The sequence below is a fragment of the Rhineura floridana genome, chromosome 3 (genome assembly GCF_030035675.1).
Source record: "Rhineura floridana isolate rRhiFlo1 chromosome 3, rRhiFlo1.hap2, whole genome shotgun sequence".
Lineage (NCBI taxonomy): Eukaryota > Metazoa > Chordata > Lepidosauria > Squamata > Rhineuridae > Rhineura > Rhineura floridana.
The window spans coordinates 176193792-176220626 of record NC_084482.1 but is presented as its reverse complement, the minus strand read 5'-3'; the positions used below and the strand labels follow the sequence as shown (position 1 = coordinate 176220626).

Sequence of the window (26835 nt, the reverse complement as noted above, 5' to 3'; positions counted from 1 at the left end):
CTCTGGTGAGACTGTTCTATTGGTATATGCACTCTGGTGCTAACACCATCCACCACCACAAATTTAACAATTTTTAAGATTACAATATGTTGAGATTCATCATGTTGGATGGGGTAGATTGGAGTTGGTGTCCAACAACATCGAAAAGTCCACAGGTTCCCCATGCCTGCAATATATGTTGCTCCCAATAGAATGTGTGCTCTTCTGAGAACTTCTAAGCTGCTAAGTGGTTACCAGGCAGCCATAGAAATGCGACAAATAAGATTTTAAAAGTCTTAAAATTTTTAAAGTAGCATTGTTCATTAAAACCCAGCTGGGTATTTTAAAAGTGTTCAGTCTTTTACAGAAATGGTTACAAACTTTAAAAGTAATTTACCGATTATTTTCGTTTTCTAGTTTCTTAAGCCTGGCTTTCTCTGCCTCAAGTTGAGCTTGAAGGCGACTATTTTCTTGTCTTAGAAGGCTATTCTGTGATTCAGTGGAAGAAAGCTGGATTTTATTGGAAATAAGTTCTTCTGTAGCAGCACGTTCTCTTTCAGCTTGTGCTGCCAAGGCAGATTGAGATTCCCCTGATAGAAAGAGAGCAAACATTACTACTGGACATTTAGATGTTTCTTAGGGTAACACAGGTCTAAGGAGAAAGAGGCGGTGCAGCTTCTGATGACTTGCGTCTTCTCCCACTGGAACAAAGGACTATGGACTTAGGGCCGAGACAGTTCCCTATAGGCATTGGCTGAATTTTTGCCTGGGCTACTTTCCCATTCAAAGGATGGTGGGGATAGGGGGCAATAACCTCAGCCAGATTCAGACCCAGGCTGGGCAGGGGATCAATAGTGCTCAGAAGAGGCAGAGGAAGCAAAATTAGACACACACAGAGATGTACAGAAGTGTTTCCTAGTCACACATAGGCCTCTTTAGATCCCAGCCAAATCAGACAGACAATCTAATTAAACATACCATCAGAGCACATATTCCAGCTGAAGGTCTGTATCTGCTACTCTCTCTCTCTCTCTCTCTCTCTCTCTCTCTGTGTGTGTGCACATGCATAAACGTGACTTCCCATCTATCCCCATTAATTTTGTGCTTTGCATTGAAATTCTTGACATATACACCCAGAATCTGCCCGCTGACCAACAATCTTCTTGTCTTACCAAGTCTATCAGTGAGATTCTTCTCCACCTTCTCCCATGACAAGGTCTGTGCTGCCAACGTGGCTTGCAGGTTTTCTGTCTGCCGGAGCAGAGGCCTTGTAGCAGATGTAACACTCTGACTCAGCTCATGGTTGCGGGTCTCTGCTTCTTGAAGCCTCTGAAATTATAAATTGGGTTAAGTGCCACTTAAGCCCTAAACTATCATGATTTGAAGGTTTATCACAGTTCAGGTAAATACAGTCCGGTACCACATCTTCTGTTTACTGTTGAGTTTTCTTTGATGTAAACAATGCAAAAAGAAAGCCGATAAGAAGTATAGTGCTAGTGACAGTAATAGCTATAAGCAGTAACCAATTTGCTGCGCCGCAAATACATTTAAATGGGCCATAAAAAGTTGGATTTTGCTACTCAGCTACTGTATATAATTAAATATCTGTACCTATTCACTTATTTTGCACAACTGCTTCTCCTAATTAATGGCAGGCACAAGGAACCTTGCATGGAACTAAGCCCCACCTGCTGGCCACTGGCAAAACTATCAAGTCTCCCTTTCATTTCAGATAACTGAAAAACTGATGAACACTGTCCATACACCATCATAACTAGGTGCCTAGGGAGGCCTGCCAGGAATTTATATTGGCATGCTGATGGGTACACAGATTATGTTGTCTCCTTCTAATTGTTATGTATCTTTTCAGCTAGTTTTGCTGTGCAATTTCTTCTTTATTTGCGTTTTTTAAGTTGCTGCATTTTGATTGTCAGTTGCCTTTGGGATCAGGGTTCAGTTTCTGAAATACAAATATTTACAATTCTGTTGTTGTAAGTAAATATAGGTAGAGTGAAAACTTTCCCCCCAGACATTTTAAATTTTAAAGCCTTGTGCACTTTTTTAAAAAATGATTAGCAGAAGGCAAAATTAGAGAAAAGGGAACCAAAGGTTGCATGACATAGAGTGAGAAAAGCAATTTACGTAATTCATTCAATGTGATGGCAAAGGCAACTGATAATACAAATAATGGTTTGTTTTGGGACGCTACTGTAACCAATTTGGTTGGGGGGAGAGGGAAGGCAGAGAAAGAGGGAAGGCCAACACAATGGCATCTAGGTCATACACTAGGATTCAATACAGATGCACAGTATGAAACTCCAAATTATAATTTGCTGCACATTTAAAGTGGAAGCATCGAATCTTCCCTCCCACGATTCATGGTTTGGAGGTTTACCGGAACTTAGCTTGATGTTTCAAGCAGGCATCTCTTAAATAAAGTTTTCTTTCATCACAGTTAAGGGGGAGCAAAGAAGCAGTTTATTTGAAAAAATCAGAGGGTGGGTTGCCAGCAAAATATAGAAAAGGATGGTAGAGAGCTTGTGAAATGGAGGATTGTGCATGTGCATAACTGATTGCAATTTGAGGAAAAGCATGGCAGTCTCGAGCAGCAGCAAGGCAATTCACTGAAAAAGACAGATAACTTAATAGCAGTATATAGCAGAGGAAGGAAAAGGGCTGAAAGGTAGAGTAAAGGGGTAGCCAAGGGCAAAACATTTGAAAAGCACTGGATTAAGATGTTGAAATTCTAATAGCGCAAAGAGATTTTATCAAAATAGTCTTACTATTAGTTAGAATCATATAATGACATAACATATTAAGAAATTTCACATAGGTGTGGAACACCATGGAGTTACTTTGAGACAGAGTGGAAGATGAGACTTGGTTATCTTTTGAACGAGCAAAACTAGTTGCCCTGATGAAAAGCCAATCTTCTCAAAACTGTTCCCTTGCAATTTTCCTATGGATAATCTCTGAGAGTCCTTTTAGTCAGATGCAGTTATGTGTCTGCATGACTCAGGGTGGGTTTCCTGGAAGAACCGATACCAGCAAGAGAAAGGAAGACGTAAAATAAAGGAGAAACATCCCAGAAAACACTGGGAAAAGTGAAATACAATTATTTCTAGTATAAAAGGAACCTACACTCAGCATGGCTGAGAAAAGCCACGAAACAAAGTCACAAAATAACCATATGAAAAACTCAGATTAAGTGGATTCCTGCCAAATAATTATTAAATTTGCAAGTACAAGAAGTCCAAAACAATTTAACTTCAGTATCTAATGCTCAGGAGAGCATGCCTGTTTGTAACTCTCTGCCCAACTTAAAAGTTAGCAATGTGTTCTAGCACTACCAAATGACAACATCTAAGATATACATTAAAGCATATGGCTACTAGCCATGATGGCTGTGCTCTGCCACCCTAGTCAGAGGCAGCATGCTTCTGAAAACCAGTTGCCGGAAGCCTCAGGAGGGGAGAGTGTTCTTGCACTCGGGTCCTGCTTGCGGGCTTCCCCCAGGCACCTGGTTGGCCACTGTGAGAACAGGATGCTGGACTAGATGGGCCACTGGCCTGATCCAGCAGGCTCTTCTTATGTTCTTATGTTCTTATGACTGCAGAACAAATAAACCTCTCTCTCGAAAGTTTGTTCCTGCCTGTTTTGCCTCTTGGAAGGATGAAAAGCAAACCATGCATGAATTAAAAACATTTTTTTCGAGCATCTGCAAGAGGCAAAGACAATTTGATGACGCACAGAAGGAACTGCTATAGTACCTGTTGAAGTTCACTAATTTCCTGGCGTAAATAATCCTCCTTTCTAGCTGTTTGCTGCTCTGCACGTTGCAGGGTCAGTCTCAAGTCTGCCACCTGTAAAACAGGGATACAAATACAGTACATTGAACTGAATATGACAATCTAACTCTCCACCAGCCATTTATCATGCATCAGTGACATACAGGGACTCCAGTTGGCACCTACAATAATACTGACCATCATGCTTGGAACACTGTTAAAGGAATTATCGTCATTATTTTTAATCATCATTTTGCCATAGTAAGAGTCACAAGGAAGCAGTGTGACTTACAAGAACAGTGCTGCAGCACAAAATGCAAACACATCCTGCATCTGAACTTCAAACAGTTCAAATCTGGTGCCTTAATAATAGTCAATTAGAAATACACTATTGTTTCCTCTTAAATTTTCCCCTTAAGGTTTGCAGCATTTCAATGGCTTTCTATTTAATTTAAAAGCATGCCCCTTTTCCTTCATTCCTTCTTGTGACTATGCCTAGTACACACTGAATTATTTTGCTGAATTGTTTTGGGACTGTTTGCAATGTGATCTTCAGGATATACTGCTATGATGCTTAAACATTATAACATATATCATGGGCAATAAAAACACTTGCAAGCTTAGTTGTTGTACCCAACACTGACCTGAATTGCTAAAGCCTCTTGTTGCTGACGTGCCTCCTCTTGGGCCTTCTCCAGAGCTAAGCCCAGTTCCTCTTTCACTTTCAGTTCATAGCTCAAAGCTGCTTCTTGTGCCTCACAGTCCTTTGCAGCATTGGCTTTGTGAAGATCTGCAAGTTCTCTGGAAAAAAATGTAGAAACAATGACGGTACTCAACTAAATAGTTATAAGGACTCAAAAATTACCACTAGCACAATGGGCCTTCCCTCTTCTCCTAGCTCCATACATGCCCCACACTGTCCCCAAATCTGCTTTGGAAGGTTGGGGGAACCTCAGAATTTAGGTGCACAGAGAAGAGAGACGGAGAACATTCTGTTGCTCAAGAAGAAATCCCTGTGCTGATGGAACATTTGCCTTGGCGCTACCTTGAATATAACCCAACGTTTATATATTTTAAAACCAACAGGAAAAAAAACTTGTTGCACAGTACTGCAAATACTAGGGAGACTTAAATGGAGAATGATTTCAGCTAGGCACAAAAAAATCTGTTCTTGTCTATTTTGAGTGGAAGTTGCCTTACTTGTATGCGCTATCAAGGGCTGCCTGAACACTTCGATTCCTCTCTTCAAGATCCTCAAGATCCACCTGGAGTCTGATAAGATCCTTCTCTTGCCGTTCAACCACACTGTTTAGCTGCTTAATGCTCTCTCTATGCTGCTTTTCAACTTCCTCTTTGCCATCCAACACCTGTTAGAGTGATCACAATCTATTTCTTAACTTTTGTTTACAAAACATGTTAAATCATTCAATGCAGAAAAGGGAAGGTCTTCTACCTTTGTCAAAATCATAGCTACAGACTTAGGAAAAATATAAGCAATGAAGAAATATCATCCAGTTGCTTCACAGAAAATTATGACAGAAAGGGCAAAACCTGATGCAATTGTGTGCCTCCATGGCTTAACTTTCAGTGTTTTTGTGGCATCTGAAATGAGCACATTTCCAGTGACTTCACTGCACTGAAGGTGGTGGGCCTTGCTACCAAATTATGGGTTGCAGATAAGGATGGATGAATCAGTCTATTTCTGGTCTATGGTGGTTTTGTATTAATGAAAGAACTTCCACTTGTGCAAGGGATGGCACTTTCTTTTTGCAGATCCCTCTTACCCAACATAGCTTTCTGTTCCCCCCCCCCCAAGCTTCTTCTGAGGGTTGGGGGATCCACTGGAACACAATGGAATGTGGCATAGAGGGCTGCAACTGGTGGAGGGGGATTGGTAAAAATGGGGTGCCCTGCCCTGGGCTACAGTAGTGTTTCTGCTAGTGCAAAGCCACGGTTGGATACAGCCCTATATCATTTTCATATGTGTTCATTCATAAACTCATTCCATCCTGTTTACACATTAATCTGGATTTTTTTAAAAAATGTGCACACGCTATTAAAATGTATTTTCTCAAAATATACATTACTACTCATATTTTACCTCAAACTACATGTTTTGATGATTTTTTGAGCTGAGATCTGATGCACTCTCATGAACATTCTGCCATGCATACACACTGCTGTTCAACACACAATGAAGCAAAAGTGGAAATAGTTGCTCTCTTTACCAAATATCAACCTGGGTTTGCACGAGAAATTGTGCTGTACCTGCTTCATTGCATGGGTTTTCTATCCATCACTAAATGTAGTAAGATCATAAGAGCCCTGCTGGGTCAGGTCAAAGGCCCACCTGGTCCAGCATTCTGTTCTACAGCAGCCTACCAGATTCCTATATGAAGCCCGTAGCAGGACATGGGTGCGGCACTACTCTCCCACTCATGATCCCCAGCACCTGGTATGCAGACATGCTGCCTCTGAAACTAGAGGTGGGACACAGCCATCATGACTAGTAGCTATTATCAGAAAGTTTCAACTAATGCAAAATTTCCGCTGCCTGCCTCTTAGCAGATGTTGGTAGGCACCAACACATTCAACCTGTTCTGTTTATTGATTTAAAGTATTTTTAGCCTGCCTTTCAGCTGAAGCTTCCAAAAAAGCTAACAAATAACAAAACCAATGAATAATTAAAAGAGAAGGAGCAATAAAACTAGTAATAGCTATCAATTTGCCTCCAGGGACAATTCAAGGTACTAGTTCTTACCTTTAACGTCTTAACAGCTAGGCACGTGTGCAGCAAAAAACTCCTCCCCATGAAGTAAGCCTAGTAACCTATCCTCTGTGTTCTCTACAATAAATGCCCATACGGCATGAGGTGAAGACATCTATGGCAAGAAGCAGAGCTTTTACCACAATAGCTCTGAGATTATGGCAAGACCTCCACAATGAGATTCACAGCTACAGTACTGTTTAGCTATTCTTGGGAAGAATTCTAAAAAGAACACGGCTGCTATGTGAATGCTATAGCTTTGTGGTGATGCTCTTAAGTGTACTGTATTTTACAGATTTCCCCCCCAAAATCCTGTTGGGAGCTACCTTGATTCTTGGAAGGAGGTTACAAATGTTTTAAATAAAAAAGCAAGAAGCAAGCAAACCCAAAGAGTTAGTCAAAGCTGCCCTTTAATGCCATGTCTAAACGTTTACCCAACCTGTTTCAGATGCTGTAACTCTTCTTCTAATTCCTTAATTTTTTTACTCTGCTTTGTATTAATGTTTTCTCTTTCCTTTTCCTTTGCTCTTAGTTTCTTAATGATGTTAGAATTTTGTAACTGCTGTTTTGAAAGCTTTTCTCCTGAAAAAAAGATGGATATAGCCAGCTGACATCAAGCATATTTTAATATAGGACTATGAATCTTCATACTTCCTCTACTCTTTAAATATACATATAATGAATGAGGCAAGACAAAATACTCAGACCCCATGTAACACATAAGAGATACTAAGAACATTTATCTAAAGATTTGTAAACATCTCAGTTTATTCCTTTCTTTATCTAAAGATATTTGTAGTCTTTTAGGAGCAGAGAAAAATCCAACAATGACTGCAGAGGTGTTTGTGGCCTGATTTGATGGCAAGAGAACATAAGAAGAGCCCTGCTGGACCAGACCAAAGCTGTCTAGTCCAGCATTCTATTCCACAGGGGCCAAGAAGGAGCCGATGGGAAGCCCAAAGACTACAGATGTAGTACCCTGGACTGGACTTTGTATAAAAAAACAGACAGGATCCAAAGCTCCCACAAGGGTTCTGAAGCACACAGACAAAATAATAATAATAATAAAAAATTATTTATTGGTCGCCTATCTGTCCAGGTTAGTGGACACTCTAGGCGACTTACACTAGCTAAAAGCTATACATAATATACAATATACAAAAACAATCTACAATCCTAACAATTTAAAACCAATTTCCAGTTAAAACATCATAAAATTAATCCTCCTCAATCCCATAGGCCTGCCTGAATAGCCAGGTTTTTAAGGCTCGACGAAAACCTATCAGGGAGGGAGCATGTCGGAGATCATACGGAAGGGAATTCCAGAGGGTGGGGGCCACAACCGAAAATGCCCTCTCTCTGGTCCGCACCAGCCTAGCTGTTTTAGCCGGTGGGACTGAGAGAAGGTCTTGAGAGGCTGATCTTGTGAGGCAGCATATTTGGTGATTCTGGCGGCGCTCCTTCAGATAAACTGGGCCGAAACCGTATAGGGTTTTAAAGGTCAACACCAACACCTTGAATCGGGCCCGGTAAACAACTGGTAACCAGTGAAGATGTATTAATACTGGAGTGATGTGATCACGGCGACGGCTGCGCTTGATGAAGCGCGCCGCCGCATTTTGTACCAGCTGTAATTTCCGGACCGTTTTCAAGGGTAACCCCATGTAGAGCGCATTACAGTAGTCTAAGCGAGAGGAGACCAGGGCATGTATCACCTGTGGGAGCAGATGAACAGGGAGGTAGGGTCGCAGCCTCTGTATCAGATGTAATTGATACCAAGCTGCCCGACTCACCGCCGAAACCTGAGCCTCCATGGACAGCTGGGAGTCAAGAATGACACCGAGGCTGCAGACCTGGTCCTTCAAGGGTAATCTCACCCCATTAAGTATCAGGTCTGTAATACCCAACCTTCCTCTGTCTCCCACAAGTAACACCTCGGTCTTATCGGGATTCAGCTTCAGTCTGTTCTCTCCCATCCAACCACTTACGGACTCCAGGCACTTGAACATGGTATCCACAGCCAACTCTGGTGAAGATTTAAATGAGAGATAGAGCTGCGTGTCATCCGCATATTGGTGACACTTCAGCCCAAAACTCCTGAAGATAGCCCCCAGCGGTTTCACATAGATATTGAACAGCATGGGAGAGAGGATAGAACCCTGTGGCACTCCACAATTAAGGGGCCAAGGGTCTGAAACCTCATCTCCCAAAGCTATTCGTTGGTACCTGCCTGAGAGATAGGAATGGAACCACTGTAAAACAGTGCCCCCTACTCCCAATCCCCCCAGGCGATCCAAAAGGATACCGTGGTCGACGGTATCAAAAGCCGCTGAGAGATCCAGGAGGACGAGGAAGGTATATTCTCCTCTATCCAACGCCCTCCTCATATCATCTACCAGAGCGACCAAAGCTGTTTCAGTTCCATGCCCAGTCCTGAAGCCCAATTGGAATGGATCCAAATAATCCGTTTCCTCCAAGTGTGTCTGTAACTGTTTGGCCACCACTCGCTCGATCACCTTGCCCAAGAATGGTAGGTTAGAGACTGGGCGGAAGTTGTTCAACTCTTGGGGATCCAAGGAGGGTTTCTTTAAGATGGGCTTTATCACCACCTCCTTGAGGGCTGATGGCATAGCACCCTCTTTCAAGGATGCATTTACCACTGCCTTGATCCCTTCGCTCAGTCTCTCTTTACAGCTCATTATGAGCCATGAAGGGCAAGGATCAAACAGACAGGTGGTTGGCTTCACAGTACTGAGCACCTTGTCCACTTCCTCAGAGGGAAGAGGCTGAAACCGATCCCATCAGACCGGAATGCAACTGGCCGACTCTGGCCCACTTCCTGTATCCACGGTGGATGGAATCATGCTCTTCAGACGCTCGATTTTACCAGCAAAGTGTTTAGCAAAATTATCACAGGAGATTTTTGATTGCTCCATGGGTTCCAGAGACACTGGACCGACCAGACTTCGGACCACTTGGAACAATCTCCTGGGACAGCACTCTGCTGACGCAATAGAGGCAGCAAAGAAATCCTTCTTTGCTGTCTTTGTTGCCACTTGGTAGGCAGTTATCGCTGCTCTAACCAGTGTCCGATCGTCTTCAGTGCGAGATTTCCGCCATCGGCGCTCAAGTCGTCTCACCTCCTGTCTCAGACCCCGCAACCATGGTGTATACCAAGGTGCTGTCTGAGTTCTGTTCAGGGGGACAGGACGTTTCGGAGCCACCCGATCCAAAGCCCCAGTGATCTCCCTATTCCACTCCATCACCAGGGTTTTGACCGGGCGACCTTCAGTCAGCTCCAAATCACCCAGCGCATTCAGGAATTCCTGAGGTTCCATCAGGCGTCTGGGGCGGACCATCCTAATAGGTCCTTGTCCCCTGCGGAGGGTGTGTGGCATCGAGAAGTCTATATTCACGAGACTTCCGGGAAGGGTGACTTCGCTTGTGCCTGCTTTTGAGACGGGCTCCCGCCTCAAAAGAAGCTTATTCAGATATAAATCAGTCAGAACATATTTTTTTTGACTGATGAAATTTCTCCCGGGCAGGGAGAAACGTAGAGATCAACCTCAAAAGCCTGTTTTTGTTGGGAGGACTGGATTTCATTAATTTATGAGAAAAGGTCCAGCCAGCAATGCCGGACGGACTTCCGAACAAGCTCTATCTGATTAATGCGATACGTTTATCTTTTCTTCAAAGAGAAAACGGACTAACAGGCAAGCACCCTTCTTTCTATTATTTTTTTTACTTGGTTTAAATTGTTGCAGCAAAAAGAGATTTGTCAAATGAATCAGCTTTAAAGAACTTCTGGGTGAGCTATAACTCTTCTCTGTTATTCACGAAATTAACAGCTTATCTCTGTTTCTATTGCAAAAAGCTGTCCTGGAAGTGCATTCTAAAGATATAAACAGAAGAGGGATTTCTATTCCGAGGAACATTATATTGTCTGGGACTATTCTCTTTTTGGTCTATTTTATTTTGACGAATCTGCTTCTTCACGATGCCACTAACTGTTTTGATGCTGGGAACTAAATTTGTTTTGTATTCTTGAACATAGAGAGATAAGGCAGGCTGCTCTGTTTATACTGTGATGTCATCAAGCCTGGAATATTAACCCAATTGTTGCTGAAATAAGAAGTGGTTCTTCATTTTTGTTTTGTTTTGTTTTCGTGGTTTTAAAAACGGCAATCAAGAAAGTGGCTGAGAATCTGGAAGTAATTATGTTTCAGAAAATAATGGATGAGATTGAGATAACGAAACAAACCCTGCGACAGGGCAGTAAGGAGCTGAAAATTGAACTGAGCAAAATGACGCAGGAGCTTAAAGAAATAGGGGATCCTGTGAGAGAGGAGAATGAGATCAGAGATGAGAAAAGAAAAAATAAAGGGAAGATACAAGCCCTGGAGATTGGAACAAATGTGGAATTGGAAAAAGATCTGGAGTTTATGGATATTAGAAATAAAATCTACTGTTTGGAATTTAACGTTATCTCTGAAGAAATTAATGAAGATATTAGAGATAAAGTTATCAATGGCTTGGATAATCTTCTGGACTGGAATGACGTCATGGAGCTTGATATAGAGAAAATATATGGAATTAACTGCAGCCATGTGACAATGGAAAAACTCTCAAGAGATGAGCCAGTGCATTTTGTAAAAAAGAAGAACAGAGATATGACTTTACAACAATATTTCAGCAACTTATTCAGAATTGATGGCAAGAAAATATTTGGGATAGAGGAAATTCCCATCAGACTCTTATTATATGACTATGGTTATGACAGCAAGATTATTATGGAATACTGATAATGGAAGATTGGACACTGAAATTACTGGACTTAACAGGACTATTGAAGATGGAAGATGGAATTAATATGGATAATGGAATAATGGCTATTGAAATTATTGGACCTAACAGATTTTGATGAGATGGATTAATCGATATGTTTATTTGGACTATGGTTATGACAATAAGATTATTATTATTATTAACGAGATGGATTAATCGACATGTTTATTAGGAGAAAAATTGATAGATATATTTCTTAAAGAATTGAAACCTCTCTTTGACTTTTTGTGGAAAGAATAAAGTAATGTTTATGAGATTTGATGATTAATTAAGATAACTACTGGAGGAAAGTGATTTTATAATATAATTTAAGAGACAGGATTGTTATATATTGTAGACCTATAACTGATTTGATCTGCGACAAATGGGAAGTCAACATTTTATTTTTTTGTTTAATCATTTTTGTTTTGTTTTGTTTTTTGTCTTTGAATGTTTTATGATTTTGTTTTGTATGTTTTATGAAAATTTGAATAAAAATTATTGTTAAAAAAAAAAAAAAAAAAGAGAAGTCTATATTCACCAGATAGTGATCTGACCATGACACAGGGTTAGAAGAAACAGCCCCCATTTTCAGAGCAATCCCCTCCCCTCCCGAGACAAACACAAGGTCAATCGCATGACCGGCTACATGGGTGGGCCCTATATTACTAAGGTGCAGATCCCATGAAGTCATGGTTTCAATGAAATCCCGAGGGGCTCCCATGAGTGCAGTCTCAGCGTGTATGTTAAAATCCCCCACAACCAATAAGTTGGGGGAAAGCACCTGCACACCCGAGACCACCTCAAGCACCTCGGTCAGGGAGTCTGCTGTGCAGCCGGGAGAACGGTACACAAGCAGAATCCCTAAGCTGCCCTTTGGGCCCAACCTCCAATACATGCAATCAACAAACTTGGTCTCATGGAGAGGGGGTCTGGCGAAAACCAAAGATTCCCGATAGATGACTGCCACTCCCCCTCCCCGTCTACCAATCCTCGGCTGCTGTGCGTATTGGAAACCGGCTGGACACATGGCCTCAAGTATAGGAGCCGAGGCCTCATCCAGCCAGGTCTCCGTAATACATACCAGGTCTGCGTTCTCATCCAAGATCATGTCATGGATGAGTGCTGTTTTTTGTACCACAGACCTGGCATTACACAACAGCAGTCGAAGATTGGATGGAGTTCTGCATCCCCCAGTTATCTTCTGGTTGTGGACAGGTCCGGAACAAGGGATGGATATTATGCATCTATCCCTTGTTCCCCTATGCTGGCGTGGCCTGCCACTTGCGCTTCTCCAGAATCTGCCGCCTAGCCTATCAATATCATGGCACCCCACCCTCTCCACAGTATCCCCCTCTGATCTACACATATCTCCCTCCCTGTTCGTCAATCAAGCAGGCCCGTACCCTTTGATAACTCTAAATGGAGTCCCGTACCCCAGCGGCCACCCCCACCCTCCCAGCGTAGATCTTCGCGACCAGGTGTCTCCTCGTCTTCCACTCCTTTCTTTGTCCCCTCTCAAGGCCACGTCACTAGCACCGCTAGCCAAGTACTACAGGCCAAGGAGGGTATGTTGTGCTGCGTCACACCGCCGATGTCATGGGCCAAAAGATTGTGTCTCCACTCCGCCAATGTCACGAGCCAGAAGGGCGTATCACTCCCCCCGTCAGTGCCGCGGGGTGGGGGAGGCGCCGCCGATGTCTTGGGCCAAAAGGGTGCACCGCACCTCACCCCCGCGGCTAGACGAAGGTGTACGGTGTTGCGCCGCCAATGTCGCCACGTCCTTCTACCCCTTAGATCTTAACCATGGTTTACCCAGACATGCTGCTGGGAATGCTTTGGCAGCATTTATGCTCAGTTTCACTGAATCTCAGTGTGTCATGGCATCTGGACCAGGGATCGTAATTTATTCCTAACTATGGTCAGTTTAAAGAAGCCAGCTTCATAAACCGTAGTCTGAAATCGGCTTGTTTTGAAACTGAAACTAAACACTGCTGAAGTCATCCCAGCCACAGAGGCGGGGAAGAGGGATGCATGAACTTCTTCATGCTCGTGTACATCTCAATATACACGAACAAGCAGGCAACGAGTCAGACTTACTATCTCAATACATAACTACCAATTTTGAACACTGCTTCTCCTTGTTATGTTATATTCTTGTGGAAACAGCATGATAGGAAAATTTAGTTGCAACTGAGACTAGGCAAAGTGGGATAAAACTGTATCTCAACTGTAAAGAAGATATGTATGACTCAGTGCTGCAGCCTTGCTCCACCTTGCTGGAGTGCTACACACACTTATCTTCACTCTTTCATAAGCCATTTAAATTTTCACTCTCTGAATTACATCTTGAGAAGACAGGGTTGAAGAGTGAGGGTGTCCTCCCCTTGCAGTTAAGGAAACGTATTTCTTATAGCATCACTTTAAAGACATTTGAGGAAACATGTGGAGCCAGTTACTCAGCAACTGTTTCTAAGAAATGTTAACTCACACCCACCTTCTTCCATTAAACCTTTAATTTGATCATCTTTCTCCTTTAGCAATTCAGCAGTTTCATTGCTATTCAGTCTAGTTGCTAGATCTTCTTTCAGAATCTTTACTTCCTAAAAAAGGAACACAAATAATTTATTATCTGGGCCATTTATACATTTTGACTGGAACTTTTAAAAATGGTTACTTCAAACTAAGTTAAAGTGAGTGGTTCTTCCCTCATTACGACATCCAAAGCTGTTAAAAATACCTCAGTGATCAACATATATATCCAGTATGTTTTTGAGAGGCTGAACATAACAATTGGTGAATCTCATGATTTTATTTGCCTGGGGATACAACAGAATGAAGTTGGTCTGAGAGCTAATAAACTTCTTAAATAAAAATTACAATGTCAGAAGCTGTCATCCTTCCCCCACCACATTCCCTTATGTAGTAAAAGAAATCTTGAAGCATTGCTTCCAGAGGCTCAGACATTTATACATTCTGGGAAGGTTTTAAGACTGATAGTTGAGACAGCTGCTTTGAACTTTTAAACATGCACCTCTACCAAACCAACCTTCAGGTTAAAAAGATGACTTTCCATTTTAGCCTCATATTTTTTGAATAATTTTCTTTCTATACTATAGCCCCAACCCAAGCTGAAAAGCATTTTACAAATGGGAGGCAAATGCACTTGGAAAGCTCCTCTGCAATCTTTTCAGTGACTATAGCATACTTGACCAGCAGCCCCAGACTACCTCTAGTTAAAATCTGTGACCAAGATCCGAAAAACTGCTTAGGCTCATGTAACCGTCTTATGCTAGTCTGTGGAATTTTTTTATTTACTTTTTTCTCATTGTTCAGCTGCTATCTTATACCAGATCATAAAAGGCTTCTGAAACTAAAGAAGTTTCAAAAGCATTTTGTGATCTGGTATAAGATAGCAGTTTGCCATGTTGCACAGACAGGGCTTACTGTTCAAGAAAAACAAGGCTGGCGGCCACTTCAGATAAAATATTTATTTATTTATTTATTGCAGTTGTATACCGTCCCATAACCGAAGCTCTCTGGGCGGTTTACAACAATTAAAAACACTAAAAACAAATATACAAATTTAAAAACACATTTTTAAAAAGCAATTTAAAAACACATGCTAAAATGCCTGGGAGAAGAGGAAAGTCTTGACCTGGTGCTGAAAAGACAACAGTGTTGGCACCAGGCGCACCTCGTCAGTGAAATCATTCCATAATTTGGGGGCCACCACTGAGAAGGCCCTCTCCCTTGTTGCCATCCTCCGAGCTTCCCTTGGAGTAGGCACCCGGGGGAGGGCCTTTGATGTTGAGCATAGAGTGCATCCGCCCACCTAGGATACTGATGGAGCAAAGGCAAAACCCACGAATATTAATCAGGGTGGGACCCCTTACCTGAAGGCTGCCCTCCAGATCTGGGCTTTTTCCCCTTGTGAAAACCCTTAAACCCTTCAGCTCTAGAGCAGCTGGTAAAAGGATGGGAGCCAGTGCAGATGGAGCACTCATGTTTAAATTTACACAGGTTCCTGTTGCAAAAGTCCTTAGTACTGAACTCCCAACCGAGCAGGTGGGGTTGAATCCCCTGCCCCGTGGACCCACAGGAAGGCACCATTGTGACAGACTGACCCAGTAAATGCCCACTATCTGCCTTATCCCCTTGCACGGGTCAAGCTGCAGTCATAAACTGCAACCACAACCTGGGTCCTTCTGTCCCACTGTAGGTTTATATCCACTGCCGCTCTCATCCTAAAAGATTCATCATAAGCCAGCCATGCTGACCCCATGAATTCCATATGCGCCCTAAATATTATGTCCAGGTATTTCACCAAAGCTGCTGCCCTCATAGGCTGGCGCTGAATCACCACCCCCATATAAATTAAAATTCCTGCCATCCAATTACCCCAGGTCCTATCCACCGTTTCCTTTTAAATTTCCCATTGTCTCTTGCCTCCTGCTTATCCTTTTTATAACTGGGAAAACACATACATGCATTCTCCCTTCCAAATATGCTCCCATGTTGCCAACAGCAAATGGGCCCACAGAGGAGCTAACGCCTCCCCAAATGGAACTGCATCAACCTGGACAGAAGACAACGGGTCGGCAGTGAGGTAGGCTGTCCCTTCAGCAGGAGTGCCCATGGGGCCCCCAACCTATCTACAAGCATCACTCATAGGCTGCTGCTGGGCAGAAGGAGAAACACTCCTTCCATGGCTTTCAGGATGGTGACTCCTTTTCCCTCCCTCAAGGTATCTTCTATTCATATTAAAAAGGATGTGGAAGAATTCTTCTCAGCAGAATTTAAGGTCTGTGGCTTAGATAGCAATTCTTGCCAGAACAACTTTTTAAAGAGGCATGTCATTATAAAAGATAAGAACTCTTATCCTAGAATGTGTTCATCACTTTTGAATTAATATACAGTTCACTCTGGAGTTATGCTGGAATTACACATTAGTGTCAGGCATTTGTCCTAACAAAATCCACATCAGTTTCTTGTAACTTTGTCAGGCCAGGCCTTATGGGTTGATTCAAAGAAATCTCAGAGTAGCATTATAAAAATGAAATATAATTCACACATAGTTTAGTTACCTTTTTTGCTGTATCTCTCTCTTTGCATGCTAGCTGAACCTTTTTCTCTGCATCTGCTATTCGCTGAGCAAACTCCTCTTTAAGAGATGAAATGCTACTGTTCTCTTCTTTCATTTTGAAGATTTCACTAAATAGAAAACATTTGCATCACTATAACTGTGCCTGACATTTGAAATGGCAAGCAAAATTTATGCTTACAAAGTTACATCGTCTCTCACACACAAGACCTTCTCCTCCTGAGACAAGCAAAGACAACAATTCTGTAACCTTTTATTTGAAGAAAAACTGTGCATGAAAAATATGAACAGAATGATGGATGTCACAAGAATTTGTTTGGCTGTTGCTTTTTTTGGTTCCTCCACCCACCTCAAAAGTGCTGAAACAAGCATTCGTATCTGATGAGCTCCATTAATGCAACAGAGCCTGTCCAGGAGCTCACATAGACAAGTTTTTCCCCATCATGTTCGTCTTTCATTACTATGGAGCTCAGCCCATATTAAGTCCCTAGAACAGCCTTTCCCAACCAGTGTGCCTCCAGATGTTGTTGGACCACAATTCCCATCTTTCCTGACCATTGGCAATGCTGTCTGAGGCTGATGGGAGTTGTAGTCCAACAACATCTGGAGGCACACTGGTTGGGAAAGGCTGCCCTAGAACCATGCTCCTTGTTGAGACAGTTCATGGAGAAGCACTGGAGGTGTGATCAAAATCATCTTGTGGCTAAATTGATTAGTCAATGATTAAGGTTGATTTCACTCAGTTCCAAACTAATCACTGATATCCAATAACCCTATTCAAGCATGTAAATGAGCAGCCTATTTAGCTTACACAAAAAGCTACATTATACAAAAGGTCAACCGAATGCATTTAAAACAAAGGGATCACAATGTTTTCACATGATCTGAACAACCTCAACATGAATGCTGTTAACTGAAACTTACTCTTTAAGGTTATCATAAGCTTCTTCTAGGCATGCCTTCTCTTTACTGACATTTAATAGCCGAGTTTCCCTCATCTCCACTTTTTCCGTCAGTGAATCAATAATCTGAAGAAAATTTGAAAGACAGGAGCTGAGAACACTGATAAAACGGCTGTAAGAACTCTCTGGGCAGCATTGTGGAAGCAAAGCCCAAAGTTCCTCTCAAGTATTTTCTTAAGCAAGAAAAGACATTGCACATCATATATGCTATGGGTCTTTTTAGCCTTTCCCAAATGGTACTAGTTCATTGCCATCTATTTTAAGTGTTGCTTTGTTCATTATCAACAACTGACCACAGTATACAGAAGTATGGTGATGGGTTGTGGTTGAGAGTGTCAGATGAAGTCTGGAAAGCTCCATGTTTAAATCTCCACTCAACCATGAAGCCCACTGGGTGACCCTGGCCTAGTCACTCTCTCAGCCTAACCTATCTCACAGGGAGGGTTGTTGTGAGGATAAAGTGGAGCCATAAGAGGAACATGCACATCTCCATGACCTCTTTGGAGGAAATGTTAATAAAATGTAATAAATCAGGTAGGGATCTCTCAATTGGAGCAGTTTTAGGGGTGTGCAGAGAGAGGGCTGAAGGGGGAAGAGAGGAGATGTCCCACTGCACAAGTAGTTTTCTGTTTTGCAAGTGGACAGACACCATTAGATATTGCCCCATATTTATTTCCAATGGAAAAATTTTCAAAGATAGATAATTTGACTTGGATTTTAAACAAGCACATTTCACAGAATCATAGAATAGTAGAGTTGGAAGGGGCCTATAAGGCCATTAAGTCCTGCTCAATGCAGGAATCCAAATCAAAGCATTCCCGGCAGATGGCTGTCCAGCTGCCTCTTGAATGCCTCCAGTGTCGGAGAGCCCACTACCTCTCTAGGTAATTGGTTCCATTGTTGTATGGCTCTAACAGTTAGGAAGTTTTTCCTGACGTCCAGTCGAAATCTGGCTTCCTGCAACTTGAGCCCAGGAAGAACTCTTGAGAACAGTTGAAGCAATTGTACCACTTATAACTGTTATGATTTAATCCACAGGATTCTAATTGTTTAGTTTACTATCAAACTACTTATACATCATTCATCCTTCTGCACACACTTGACCTCTTCTCCTTGTTCTCCCCTACCATGTATTCATATTAAGTAGAGATGTGCAAAAATGCACAAAAACCAGCAAGTTCCACCCAAAGTATGAAACACAAACCGGCCTTTAACTAAGCTGTCATCAGCAATCTGACCAAAGAACCCAACTGCACCTCTTGTCTCAAACCCGAATAAGCAAACAACCAGCTCAAGAGGGCAGCAGAAAGACATTTGGAAGGTCAATAATGGTGTTACCTTGCAAAGTTCTTCTTTTTCACACTCTGCATTGGACAGCTTTTCAGCATTGGGCCAATGTACCACCACCACCTCTTTCTGGGTCTGTCCATCAGTTTGAACCGAAACAGCCAAGACATCTGGTTGCTCAGAGTTAACAGGGGTTGCACTTCGCCCACTTTCCTCCATTTCTGTTTCTTCTGTGAGTAGCACAAGACTCTCATTTACGATTTGGCCTGTCTTGCTTTTTACAGGTTCAGCCTCTTCACTTTTTAGTGTTGAAGGGCTGAGGGTGACAGATGCTGAAACACATGCCCTGCCTGACAATTCATCATCTGAGTTTATTTCGCTTACACTCCGACTGTCTAAAGATTGCACACTAAATGAGTCTATCCTTTCAAAAGCATCAGAAGAGCAGCAACTCTCAGTCAATTTCTGAAAGTCATCAAGACGGTTGTATTCTGTGCAAGCAGATGCTGATAAAAGCTGAAAGGAAGTTTGCATCAGATGAAGACTAGCTTTCGAATCGGCAGCTTCTTGCCTTGAGCTTACTGAACTCTCACTAATTACACTTTCATGGTCCAAAACTTCAATATCGCTAGTTGTGGATGTCCCTGAGGAGAAAGTGCTAATTGGAGGTGAAGGTGTATTGCTTTGCCGATCCTCGCTTTTTTGCTCTTTAGTTTCCAAACCTATGTTCTTTGTCTCTGCAGGCAGAGGTCGAGCAGAGTCAGGCACATGATTGGGTCCATCACTTCCTGAACTTGCTTTCACAATAGCAGTGGATTCAGCTACCTTGAGATGTTGAGATGCCTTTTCACCAGTGTCTTTAGCGTTGTTTTCATCATGCTTGTCTTCAAAATTAAGTACTGAATTAGTTTCTTCTAACTGCTCCTGGGAATTGCTGAAGTTTTTCAATTCCACGGATGAAATGGCAGAGATACCTTTTCCTTCTGTTTCTGGCAGGTCAGCATGCAGAGTTTCCTCTAGTGTGCTTCTGACTTCTTTGGGTCGCTGCGATTTGGTGGGTGGCTTAGACACCACTGGACTTTGCTGAATACTCTGAACATCTGTTGGTGGGAGAAAGGCACTGAAGAAGTTTTCCGATTCATCTACCACAGTCCTCCTAACAGGTTTGGTGATGGCTGTAGGAGATGATATTGGCTGACTTTGAGATTCTGTATCTGCATTTGTTCCCCAGGTAGAAGTATCCCATCCTCCACTTGTAAGCGAGTTTGTTCCTACCACAAAATGAGGAAAAAAGAAAATCAACTTTTAAAAGTTAAACACATTGTACAGACTTCACAAATATTTAGATAAGTATTTTTAATTCTTTTTTCATCTTTATGCATAAACACACGTTGACAATACAGCCTTTGCTGACACATCTTTGGTGTACCTATGGCCTACTTATCCCACTTTGTGTCTCCACACAGGGATGGAAGGTTTCTCAAGGCTGAGCATAACCTCCCCTCAATGAAGAACCTACCATGTTTTAGATATGGATCAAAGTGGGGCACTTCTGCACTATAAACCATACCACACTGATATCTTGATAGCAGATAGCCAAAGTTGTGCGTTGTTTTAATACAGTAGCACGCTCATGCTTGGCACTATAACAATGGGGTTACAATGGGGGAAGCCAGACTTAAATTATAAGTGGCCAATACTCTTTTTGGTGTTGCCACATGAACAAAATGTACAGGCAGCTGACAACATTCTATTGGCTCCAGTGCACAAGGTTAGGAATAACACTCAGCTATAAAGCAAACAGAATAAGTAGTGTGGTCTTTGGAAAGTCCTAGGCAAAGGTTTATGTTTAATCACCCGACATACTAAAAAGATAAAGACTACAACCCAGAAAGCATTTTTACACACAAGAGCACCTGCATGATCAGTAACACTTTTAGACTTTCTTCTTTGTCCTCCCAATGCCGCATTAAAAATAACTTTTGAAAACAGACCCACTGAATGAACAGAATTATTCATGTGGTGCTCTGGATTTTGGGCATAACCTGTATCTAAATGAATGTCTTTGCTTAGGGTGAGTGAAGAGATGAAAGTCTTTTCAGATAATCAACAAATAAAGGTGATGCAAGGAGGAAACAGCACAAGGAAAATTGTAAAGTAAATACATTATGAAGAAGTGTGCAAATAGAATGTGGGGACAGGGGTGTGAAAAGGGAAAAAAAGGTTATCAATCCAAGAAAAAAAGGAAAATAACTAAGGATATGAATCCAAGTCTACAAGAACTATCATTCCAAGATCATAAACCCACAATAATTAAAGTGGCATAGCCATGCACAAACATATTGAAACAAGCGTAACAAACTCTTGCACCCTGAATGAGGGTTGGTAAAAGGCTTGAGTAAACTCCCTGAAAGATATGCAAGGACGAGGTGAAACAGGAAGACTGCCAGAGAAAGGCATGCTCCCTTTTCTATTTTTATTACATATTGTGATTCTAAATGTACATGATGGAAACCTCCTTGTGTGGCCTTGGCTCTAAAAGGTGCATTATTTATATGAAACATTTTAAAAATAAACCAGAAAAGAACAATGTCCCCGACTTCAGATCACCACCATACTACAGAAAGGATGTAAACAACCCTCATTTCAGATATCACAGCTGTACACCAGCCTTCTTCAACCTGGTGCCCTCCAGATGTTTTGAACTACCAATTCCCATCAGTCCCAGCCAGCATGTCCATTAGACAGGGATGATGGGAGTTGTAATCAAAAATATCTGCAGAGCACCAGTTGTGGAAGGTAGCTCTATACTTTTTATCAGGCCATATCTACGTAGGAGATTATGATGTGTGAATGGGCAGGTGAAGGGTAGCGGTGCTCATGGAGAGTAACAGCATTATGCTGTTGGAAAGGAAAATGTGACAGTGACATGTTAGGTATGCAAGAGAAAGATGGAACTGAAGACTTAATTGTCTTTCCCACAACGTGTGTCGCTGCTGCCAACCCATATCCCCACCAGTAAAATTAGATAAATAAGATGCATGAGGCACCATATTTAATGCTCATCCCCTGTATGCAGCAGGCAGCAACAAACAAGAGCAGGAAGTGCTGAACACAAAGAAATTAGAAAAATTTCTTTTGCCAAATGTTACTTGGGAGAGATACCAGAGGGGTGTTTGGTGGCAACTACTATTGTATAATTAGGCTCTAAGTAACTTGTAGAGATAAACGAAGGAAGCAACAGTCAGAAAAGCGGCTCGACATGTGAACTGGAGAAAGAGTCCAAGTTTCTGTGAGGGAGAACCACATTCTAATTCATAAGGATTCATTCCAAAGATCACAACATTAAATTTAATCACACAGCTACACTGGTATCGGATGACTTAAATTGGCTTTTTCTAGCTTGTCAATACTTTGACCCATTCCAGTTTCACCCATGTAGCATGGCAAACTGCTGTTTGAGAAAAACAAGTTGAAAGCCCCTCTGGGACTGGTTATTGTAATAACAAAGTCACAGCATCATGGTTATACTGAAATTATTAACACAGGCCAGCCAAATGTGATCTTATGCAGAAGATGAGACTAACACAGGCATGAATGGGATGTTAAGACAGTGCTCAGCAAAGTATATAAACAAGTGTGATAGAGAAAGTATGAAGTACACTGTGGAAAAACAAGAACAGGGCAGATTATTTCACAATGCAAATACAGCACAAATGTCTTTCTGTGAACTGCCACTAACCCACTTGTCCTGATCTCTTGGAATGGGGCAGGACAATAAATAACTTCAAATAAACTCGTTAATAAAGACTATGAAGGAAATAGTGGAAGCAGGTAACTAAAAAAAACTGAATATGTCTATGGAAAACAATGAAACAACAGGTCAAGAGAGAAGCTAAATGCCACAATGTGTGTGACTGTGCAACTAAGAGAGTGGATAGTATAGCGAGTATGGGAACAGGAAGGTGTGAGGACACAATACAGGGTTTTTTAATTTCATATTGCTTTCTATCTTTTCATTGACTTACAGAGAGGAAGTGTATAAATTATATACATGTGCCCAGTTACAGTCTGAATAGCAAATTGTTACATAGAGAATGACTTGCAGCACGATTCTAGCCATGTTTATTCCAAAGTAACACTGCAATCCAATGGACCTTACTCAAAAAGAAGCATACACCAGAGCAGTGCAACCTTAACAACTAAGTGGAAGTCCCTGAAAACAAGAGAGTGGGGGAGGGGGCAAAGAGAAAAGAATGACCTAAGGCAAGAAAGTGGAGCGGCCACACCAGTTAGGCAGATGGAGAGACATGCCTCACTTGCTCCTTCACGCTGTGCTTGTGTGTGGGACAATGAATGAGAATCGGGGAGGGGGCGCAGAGATAACCTCAGCACCAGCCTAGCCTGGATATCACGGTGAGGGGCTGAGGCGAGAAGATCCCTTTTCCTTCTTCTGCTTCCTCCTCCATACCGTCTTCCACACCACCTACCAGCTTCTCCCGGCCGGGACTGGGCGCTTCCGACATGTCCCCCCTTGCTTTCCTCCTCCTCTTCGGCCTGAATGTCCAGCACCCGGTCGATGGACTTCTGCGCCTGCGACAGAGCCTGCTTGGCAAAGGTCGAGAGCTGCGAGGCGTTGAACCAACTCATCGCCCTCCTCCACCGGCCCTAAGCCGGCACCGACCGACCGACCGACCGACCGATGGCTTGGTCGCTTCGCCTTCTTTCTTCCTCCTTCTTCCCTTATCCGTAGCTGTTGCCACAACCCGCTCCCCGCCGTACATCGACAGCCATGAGAGAAATGATGAACCCGGATAGAGCAGCTTGCCAGGCAGGAGAGCCGGCCCTGCTGCGCATGCGCCAAGGTCTTCCTTCTTCCACGTAGCAAAACAAGCCGACGCTGCCCACGTGACGCCAAATGTTGTTTCCATAGCGGCTAAGAGCGTCAGTCATTATAGGGCGAAGCAGGCCTGTTATTAGCCGAAGCGTTTGCTCCTCACGTGTCGTCGTGCGCTAAGAGGTCAACGTCGCGATTCTTACCTTGTGCGGGGAAACTGTTCGCCTTCCCTTCCCTAGGCTTTCTACCAAGCTCGAGGGGCAAAATTGGCTGCTTACAACTCCCATGCAAGACTGACTAAACTGATAAAATTTGCTTGAAAATGGACTGCGTCCGAGTCGATTCCGACTTATGGGGACCCTATGAATAGGGCTTTCATGGTAAGCAGTATTCAGAGGAGGTTTTACCATTGCTTTCCTCTGAGGCTGAGAGGCAGTGACTGGCCCAAGGTCACCCAGTGAGCTTCATGGCTGTGTGGGGATTTGAACCCTGGTCTCCCAGGTCGTAGTCCAGCACTCTTCCTGCTGGGAGGAAGGGCGGGATATAAATAAAATAATAAAAATAAATAAATACTTAGTATGGCGCATCTCTCACTTACCCTCCTTTGTACGTTTCTGCAAACAAATATTGCATTTGGTTTCCTTTTGGATACAACGCTGAAGTTGGTTCCTAGTTTGTTTGTTTATTTATTTATATATCATTTGATTTATATCCCGCCCTTCCTCCCAGCAGGAGCCTAGGGCAGCAGTTCCCAGTTCCTTATTTGCTTGAAAGTTCCAAACACAAAAAGAAGAAAAGTTGACAGCTACAGCTGCTGTAAAGCAAAGTTAACATGTATTTGAACCCCAAAATATGAGGTCGGGTACGCCGTATCATATATTGCTGTGATCTGGGGACTCTCCCCGTCAAGAATAACAACAAATTTATTCAATCAAAATCATCAGGCTTCTGGAATGCTCATAAATGCATATTGATGTTATAACGTCATAAAAATTAAGTAACGGAGGATGCCCACCCCAAAATCTGTTCTGGGCCAGGACAAATCATCCACCCCAGGAAAGGGGAGGGTGTCCTCTATGAGATGCCACTGCTTCCCGTCTGGCCCAGAGCTTGTGCTGGGCGCAGGGCACGGATAAGGGCATCTACGCACAACCAAAATGGACAAAAACACGCAGAAAAAAATAAGTAACTGGGGGTGTCCACCCCTAAATCTGCTCTGGGCCAGGACAAATCATACACCCCAGGAAAGGGGAGGGTGTCCTCTATAAGATGCCAGTGCATCCTGCTTGGCTCAGAGCTTCTACTAGACGCAGAGCACGGATGAGGGCATCTGCGCACAATCAAAATAGAAAAAACATGCAGAAAAATATGAGTAACTGGGGGTGTCCACCCCTAAATCTGCTCTGGGCCAGGACAAATCATACACCCCAGGAAAGGGGAGGGTGTCCTCTATGAGATGCCACTGCACCCCACCTGGCCTAGAGTTTCTGCTGGGCGCAGGGCATGGATGAGGACATCTATGCACAACCAAAATGGACAAAAAGATGCGGAAAAAAATAAGTAACGGGGTGCCTGTGATGTTCCTGTATGTGAATGTAATGTAAATATGGTAAGTGCAGGATTATTATAGGAAATATGGTAAGTGGAGTGAGTGAGAAGGGGGAGTACATGGGGTGTAGTATGCTGGATGATGATTGGCTGTGTGTTTGAATGGCTGAAGGTATAAATGAGAGGATGACAGTTGAGTGGTGGTGGGGGTTGGATGGTGGGGGTTGGACAGGGTGGTTGTGGACAGGGAGGTTGTGGACAGGGAGGTTGATGTGGAGTGTAAGAGGTGGCTGTTGAGATATTGGATTGGGAGTTCTGAGGCAAATAGTAGGAATTAGGAACATAAGAGAAACATATATGAAACCATATGCTTGTCAATGAAATCTATAAGTAATCTTGTTATTCTTAGTGTTAACAATAAATATTTTCTTGGTTTACTTAAAGCCTGATTCCTCAGCTGGGGGGCACAGACCCAGGGGGAGGCAGAGTAACCAAGGCTGAAGAATAGTATCGAATGGTGGCAGCGGTGAAGGAAGAGATATTGTCTCAACATCCAGTACCACAGAGCAACCCAGAGCTGTGAGCTTCATAGGCAAGAGGCTTCAGGGGGGTTGGGAATTACCTATACACACAGACACAAGGTATCAAAATAACCAGGAAGAGACTAAGGCACAGTCTGGAGGTTATGTAGAAGAATTCCTACAGGGAGGAGCAGGTTTCCGTGCTCTGCTGTAATAACATGAAGACCACAGACAAGTATACTTCCCTGATAAGTTTCTGATAACTGTTTATTCTTAGCTGTTACCCCGACTACACTCCTATTGCAAAGAAACAGTTTTTGGGAACATCTTTCTAGTTTAATTCTGGAGTGTTTGTACTCACCTGGCAAGGAGTTGTGCTGGGTGTTTAGCGTTTTGAGTCCTGGAGGTGTTGGGCTTTTAGGTGCCCCCTCCCAGCTGTTATAATTAATCAAGGAAGAAGACGGGCACGCTATTATATATATTATCTTGTTGCCGTGGAAGTGTTTTGGAGGAGTATATTCTTTGGACCTCTGCCCAGAGTACTCAGCCTTGATATCTGGAACAACTGTTTTAGCTGATGCCTCTAGATGCAGCCTGCATCAACGAAAGGTCGCTTAAGAATATCTATTAAGTGTTGCTTAAGAACACTTTGTGATGAGAGATGGCTGTAGCTGAAATTACTGCTGTTGTGTTTATTGTTTGACTTCTTTTTGGAATTTCAGTTTGAGTTTTACTCTTTTGTAGACTCAGACTCAGACTTACATCTTTGCAGACTCACGCCCTTGCAGTATTTCAATGAGCCTGCCAGCTAGTATTGCCGGCCAGATTTACAGCTGGCTTAACCATTTGCGACCTCAGCAGCTACGTGTTCAACAGCTTAACAACCTAGTAGTTGCAGGCTCAAGTGTCTTTTCCAGCTTGACGAGCATTTTAAGACCAGCGACAACCCTAGTCGAGAGCTAGGGAAGGGATATCTAGGACTGGAGCAAAGTTCCAGGTTATTTTGATACATTAGTTGGGGTGAGGCATTCTCCCCCAGGAACACTTTCACGGAAGAGCATTTATCCCACCTTTACAGGACTCTATTGAACCGTCCGTCGAGAGTCCTACTTTGTCCAACTTGAGATTCTTCTAGCAAGTGCTGTGCTTGGCTGCGACAATTGGAGCTTCGGACAAGGATTTTAGCCCCCGGGGTATTGTGTTATTGCTGCCTGGACC

General features: G+C 42.8%; 1 protein-coding gene across 1 annotated transcript in view; it reads right to left on the bottom strand.

Moving 5' to 3' along the window:
- The window catches only part of TMF1 (TATA element modulatory factor 1), a 44675-nt gene extending 21057 nt beyond the window's left edge, over positions 1–23618 (bottom strand). Inside the window, exons 1-11 of the mRNA XM_061618668.1 lie at positions 23202–23618; positions 18763–19982; positions 17387–17490; positions 16446–16572; positions 13856–13961; positions 6974–7116; positions 4968–5134; positions 4412–4568; positions 3750–3842; positions 1152–1308; positions 377–569 (exon numbers count right to left, since the gene is read on the bottom strand). Of these exons, the coding sequence (XP_061474652.1) occupies positions 377–569; positions 1152–1308; positions 3750–3842; positions 4412–4568; positions 4968–5134; positions 6974–7116; positions 13856–13961; positions 16446–16572; positions 17387–17490; positions 18763–19982; positions 23202–23361 (2627 nt within the window). The 5' untranslated portion in view covers positions 23362–23618. The remainder of the gene's footprint in view (positions 1–376; positions 570–1151; positions 1309–3749; positions 3843–4411; positions 4569–4967; positions 5135–6973; positions 7117–13855; positions 13962–16445; positions 16573–17386; positions 17491–18762; positions 19983–23201) is intronic.
- Positions 23619–26835: the final 3217 nt, after the last annotated feature.